Source organism: Coenobita brevimanus, chromosome 65 (assembly GCF_032717465.1).
Source record: "Coenobita brevimanus isolate Jiangsu-jjx chromosome 65, ASM3271746v2, whole genome shotgun sequence".
Taxonomy (NCBI): Eukaryota; Metazoa; Arthropoda; class Malacostraca; order Decapoda; family Coenobitidae; genus Coenobita; species Coenobita brevimanus.
The window spans coordinates 31,821,625-31,828,430 of NC_137018.1; the positions used below are offsets into that span (position 1 = coordinate 31,821,625).

The 6,806-nt window shown below is 42.7% G+C and overlaps 1 protein-coding gene across 1 annotated transcript in view; it reads left to right on the plus strand.

Moving 5' to 3' along the window:
• Window positions 1-813, plus strand: part of LOC145404962 (XK-related protein 6-like) — a 63,573-nt gene extending 62,760 nt beyond the window's left edge. The window contains exon 8 of the mRNA XM_080276468.1: window positions 638-813. Within this exon, the coding sequence (XP_080132594.1) occupies window positions 638-813 (176 nt within the window). The remainder of the gene's footprint in view (window positions 1-637) is intronic.
• Window positions 814-6,806: the final 5,993 nt, after the last annotated feature.

Genomic DNA, 6,806 nt, shown 5'->3' on the forward strand with positions numbered 1-6,806 from the left:
GTTTGAAGTCACACCTCTTTTGATTCTCTTGATTTTGTATCTGAATTACCAAAGTGTTGCATTAGATGAGAACTGGTAGCAATTAGGCTGTGGCATGCAGCGAAAGAAGTTGAATAAGAAGAGGCTGGTTGTGTTCATATACAGTATTGTGTTACCTTTAACCCTGCAGATGTCGGGCTTCCTGCGCCCTATCGTCTTCCCACAACCAGGCATATTTTCTTAATTTGGATTTTCCATTTTTTTTTTTTTCTTAGAAATAAATGACAAAATGGTACAAACATGCAAAGAAAGCATGCACTTACCCTCTGGTGGTGTATACAGTATCTCTACTAATGCGTTGGTGGCTGACTGCAGCCACTTCACGTGTACTCTGCCCTTCCAGGCGCCTCCTCCCCTCACCTCTGTCCCAGCTAGCCTCTTCCTCCACCCTAAGGTGCATGAGACAGCCCTCAATGCCATTCTCAGTGGGTTTGGTACACTTTTCAGTTGAAACATGCCCTCAAAAAATGAAAATTTCATCAGACATGAACCGGCACCTGTCGACCACATTTCCTTAGACATGAACTGGCTTCTGGGGGATAATACACTTTTTGGGTATTGTGAATATATGATATTTACAGATTTTTGTACTTTACAGCTGTTGTAGTACATTTTGTGACATTTCTCCTGGGTCTGACCTTCATGGTAATGTACTACAGTTTACTGCATCCCAACATTGCCAACATTTACCTCTTCCCTGGCTCAAGAAGACAGCAGAAACAAAACATTGAACTGCCAGTGCAGAATGCAGAAGGACCCAAGTCTGAGTTATAGTAGAGAGCAGTTCAACAGGATGTTCATGTGTAAAGGTTCAAGAGTAAGTTACAAGGATCATGCAGAGTCACGTATTGTATTTTTAGTTAAAAGAAAATATTAAATAATTTTTTCTGAAGTTCACAATCAGTAGGGTGAAATAAATATCCATTAATTTCGTACACTGTGGTGGAGATGATATTTTTGTAAATTGATATCTAATAAGTCGTCAGATGCTTTATAAAGCAAACCCAAGTGCCTTTGCAAATTATATATTGCCATTGATTTAATTTATTTGTTAATATTTAAATGCCATGACTCTCAAAATGTTGTTTAAATAGGATAATGTACAGCACACCTTTGTTTTATGATGAGAGTGGATTTGAAAATTTCCATCACTTAAAAAGAATTTGTCATCTGTAGAGTCAGTTATTTCATGGGTTCATTGGATATATGTTTATGACCTAGAGTCATCCATCCAAGAGACCCTAAAAACAAGTTTCTAACTAACCTAAACTGGTAGATGCTTCATTTCACCACTTCACCTGCAGCTTGAACTCCAGCATCACACTTTTGTTCCATCACAGACACTGTCACATCTGATAATGACAGAATTCAGAGGCCATTGTGAAACAAACAGATGAGTTTAAGTTTGCAGGCTAGTGAGTGTATAAGCAAAAATTGTGATTGTACATCGACCACTGAGGCTTGGTATGAGATCATAATGCTCATAATGCAATCATATAATTTTGTTTAGTTTCATTTATGAAGGCTCCATCATGCTTGCATGCGTCAGCCTTGGTCACTTAATGGCGGCCCACCAAGCTGCGCGATCTCTGGCAGCCTCCCTATTCAGTCCCCTATCCCTGAGGTCACACTCTATGACCTCGTCCCAAGTCTTTTTCAGTCTTCCTCTCACAACCCTACCCTCAATGTTAACACTTCTCATTTTCTGCACCTAGTTGTCATCCCCCATCCTCTCCAGATACCCAAACCATCTCAGTCTACCTCTCCTCAACAGAACACCAATACACTCCAGTCCCATCCTTCCTATTGACTCTTCCATCCTAAACTTAGCTCTCCTAGGCCTAGCATTCAAGGACTTACTGCACATCCACCTAATCATTGTCATATCTATATATTTGAGCCTGGAAGTATCCTCTTCCATTACTTCCCAGGTCTTGCCACCATACTGCATTACACTCCTAACATATGCTGCATACAAAGATCCAATTGTACGGAGGGAGTGCCCTCTCAGTGTCAGGAGAGGCAACAGCTCCCTGAACTTCTTCCAGCCACTCCTCACTCTAGCCACAGAGCTAACTCCAGCACATACCATGTCTCCCAAGTAACAAAACTCTTCCACACACTCGAGAGATGCACCAGCAAGATCAATCCTTTCATGACTGACAATCTCCACATGCTTTCCTTGACCTACTGCACACATGAAATCAGCATTATTTGTCAGTCTACCTTTAATACCACATCTCTTATGTATCCACTTATCACAAACACTGCATGAGATAGCATTACTTCCTACGCCCTTGTGACAAACCGCACATGGCTACTTTCCCTCTTCTTTGACATTACCCCCACCAACCCTAGTTACCATCACCTTTTGTTTTATCTGCATTTAAAACCATTCACTCGATGTAGTGCTGCTCTCCGGTGACTGCCTTTTCCTCTCTTCCTTCCTTCTTTCTTTCTGTCCTCTTCTGTCTTTCTTTCCTTCATTCTTTCCCCTTCCTTCTGTCTATGGGTGACTCTATGTTGAGTGACAAGACAAACGGTTTCCTGTACACCAGGAAACCATTTACATTGCTGGGTGGTAACCATGTAACCAAATTATGGTACCTGGTGGCTTAGTGGATAATTAAGGCACTCTAGTCTGATTGAGCCAATGCAGGTTTATATCCAAGGGGTGGTTGGGGTTTATTACTCATGTAATGCCACTCAGGGATGAGTGAGGCTGGTCACTCGCATCTTAAATGTCAGGACTGACTTGCCTAGCCGTGGGCTTCTACATCCCTTATGGGGCAACACAGGATTAGATGATGAATGAATGAATGAACACTCTCAAGCCCTTGTGCCCCATATCATCTTTCCACTTCCTAAACCTTTCCTCCGCCTCCCTCTCGTTCACTGCAGTCAGCACCAGATCATCAGCATACAACTTCTCCCATGGAAGTCCATTTCTGAAGCCATGTGAGAGGGCTTCAAGCACCATGATAAACAAGAAGAGGCTCAAGACCTACCCCTTGATGCACACCATTATTCACAGAAGACTCATCACTCAAATCAACATTCACTCTCACCTGGGTGCAAGCACCCACCACTCCCTGACCCCAAGCTTTCTCATTGCCCATTTCACCACCTCCCTAGGAACTTTGTCAAAGGCCTTCTCCAAACCAACAAAAACAAAGTACAGATCCCTTTTCTCTTGTATATATTTTTCTTGAAGCTGTCAAACAATGAATATGGCATCAGTGGTCCCTTGACCTGGCATAAACCCAAACTGCATCTTATCATTATTTACACTTTCTCTAATTATACCTTCCAGAAATCTCTCCATTACCTTCATTATCTGGCCCAAAAGATTTTTGCCACCATAATTTCCACTTTCCGGGACTTGACTCTTTCCCTTTTACACATTTACAGTCACACTCTTCAGCCAATCATTGGGACAACACTCTCATATATACAGTAATCATATTTATCAAATCAATTACTAACTGTCCATCCATCATCCAGTCCTATGTTGCCCCATGAGGAGCATAGGAGCCTGGGGCTAGGTAAGTTGGTCCTGACATTTAAGATGAGAGTGACCAGCCTCACTCATCCCTGATCCCTGAGTGGCATTACATGAATAATAAACCCCAGCCAGCCCTTAGATATAAACCTGCACTGGCTCAATCTGATTGGAGTGCCTTAATTACTCACTAAATCACCAGGTGCCATAATTTGGTTATATGGTTACCACCCAGTGTAGTAAATGGTTTCCTGGTGTATAGGAAACCATTTGGCATGTCACTCAGTGTAGAGTCACTCATAGGCAGAAGGAAGAGAAAAGAATGAAGGAAAGAAAGATGGAAGAGGGAGTGTAAAGTCACCTACAGGCAGAAGGAAGAGGAAAGAATGAAGGAAAGAAAGACGGAAGAGGGAGTGTAAAGTCACCTACGGGCAGAAGGAAGAGGAAAGAATGAAGGAAAGAAAGACAGAAGAGGAAGGAAAGAAGAGAGGAAAGGGCAGACACCCAAAGCAGCACTACATTGAGTGAGTGGATGGTGAGTGCCCCCACCTAGTTACTAACCCCACTCCTGTATCACCTGAGGCCCTCAGCATTTCAGCAGTCAACCCATACACACCTGCCACCTTCCCCACCTGCATCATGGCTATTGCCCTGCTCACAGTAGCAGCAGCAATCGAAGTCCAAGGGCCAAACACTGGATCTGCCGACTCCAAATCTTCTCTGTTTTCCAGTCAAACTCCTCATTCAGATGTTATTTAGAACATAAGATCCTAACTATTTTTTTCATCCATTTAGGAACCATATTAATGATTCATTGCATACTGAGCCATTGTAAAACAAGGGTCTGCTGTATTAATGAATATTATCTGTCTCCTCCTTATTCTTCAGTTACTTTGACAGTGTTGCCAAGGCTGACAAGTCTTCCGTGCTTTTTGTTTGTGACTGTAAAGCAAAGGTATTTATCTTTCAGTCATTCCTTGAATTTGTACAGAGTATGTTGTGGATATTTTTGTTATTGTATTTTAATATATTTTTATACTTATTTACACTAGTTAGGTTAAAGCCTAAGAATGAGTTAGACCAAGCCAAAGCATAAATTGGAATACTTGAACAGTAATTTGTTGTACATAGATTAGTTGTTTGAACAGATTAAAGAAAAAATGTACTTCACCTAATACGATGGTCAGGATACTACCTATATTTATCTATCTAATTATCTGTCTATCTATATATACTGTGTATTTAATACAGTAAAACCTCGATATAACAGACGTCAATAGACCAGAGTTTGCTTTTATCGGAATCGAGGAGCTACCGGACTAAATTCCTATACAGTAAGCTCGCCCCGAACACGCTCGCGGTTATATGCAGTAAGTGCTGGGATACGCATAAGACAGTGTAAGATTAAAGAACTACTGTATTATGAAAACTATAAATTTACGCAGGACAGGCCTTTGAAAGGCCAAATCCTTGGAACATCAGCTCAGCACGCACGGTTTGTTTTGATCACGTGATGTGATTCGCTGTACTGCTTTTCCACAGTACTGTATTTGTAAGTTAAATATTTACAGTACTGTTCTGGTAAGTTTATGTGCAACTTGAAGTCTATCTATCTATCTATCTATAGCCCGACGCCCTAATCCCGCAAAGGGTGGCCGCAGACAAAACGCCTCCAAGTCACTCTGTCACCCACCATTTGACTCCCCTCCCCCCAACTCATCCCCCCCTCCCTCATATACCTCTCAACTCCATCCCTCCACCTCATCCTTGGTCTACCCCTCCCTCTCCCTCCCTCCACCTCACCTACATACACCCTCTTAGTCAGTCTTTCATTCTCCATCCTCTCCACATGTCCAAACCACCTCAGTGTATTTCTCCTAATCTTTTCAACCACATCCACATCAACCCCACAACGTTCCTTCACTTCTTCATTCGTCAACCTGTCCCTCCACGTCACTCCACATGCTCCTCTCAAGTAACTCATTTCCACTGCTCTCACTCTTGACTTGTTCCCTTCTTGCAAGGTCCATGCCTCGCTCTCCATACGTCAGGGTAGGGATCACAATACCATCATGCAGTGACTTCTTAACTTCCATACTCACCTCCCTATTTCTCATCACTGCTTTCAGTGTACCAACAACCTTCCTTCCCTGCTGTACCCTTTCATTTACTTCATCCCCCAAAGTTCCATCCTTACTCATCACACTACCCAAGTACTTGAATGCACTCACATTCTCCATATCCTCACCATCCAACCTCACTGCACACTCTGTGACTTCATTCCTCTCAAACACCATAACTTTACTTTTGTTTACATTAACTATCAGCTTCCTCCTCCTACACACTGTCCCAAATTCATTCACCAAACCTTGCAACTCCCATTCATCTTCACTCAACAATACTGTATCATCAGCAAACAGCAACACCGGAAGCTTCCAAATCTCACCCTCATTCATTAGGGCCACCCCCACATCCACTGCCCTACCTTGAACCTCCTTTACAACCCCATCCATATATATATATTAAACAGCCATGGAGACATTACACACCCCTGTTTCAGTCCCACATTGAGATCAAAGAACTCGCTCAGCTCACCATCCACTCGCACCGTAGCCCTAGCTCCCTCATACATACTCTTCACAGCACTCAACAATTTCCCCTCCTCTCCATATATTCTTAATACCTTCCACATACCTTGCCTATCTATTCTGTCATAAGCTTTCTCCAAGTCCATGAAGGCAGCATACACTTTCCTTCCCTTCTCTAGATACTTCTCCACTAAACATCTTAGAACAAATATCTGGTCTACACACCCTTTCCCTTCCTAAATCCCCCTTGTTCTTCTCCAACTAGCTCCTCTGTCATATGCCTAACCCTATCAATGAGTATTCTACCATATATTTTACCAGTCACACTAAGAAGGCAAATACCCCTATGGTTACCACATACTTCTCTCTCCCTTTTCCTTTGTACAGAGGAACAATTATACCTGATTTCCAGTCCTCTGGAACCCTTCCCTCTTCCCAAGCCAATCTACACAACTTCCATATCCACTCCACAACAATCTCACCCCCATACCTAAGCATTTCACCACACACTCCATCAATTCCTGGGGCCTTTCCCAGCTTAATCTTCTTCATCGCTTCCACTACTTCCGACCTACTGATCTCTTCCTCCCTCCTCTCATCTCTTCTTCTCCCAGCCATTCCCCAACCACTTATACTCACACTGCTCTCACTCTCTACATTCAACAAATCCTCAAAGT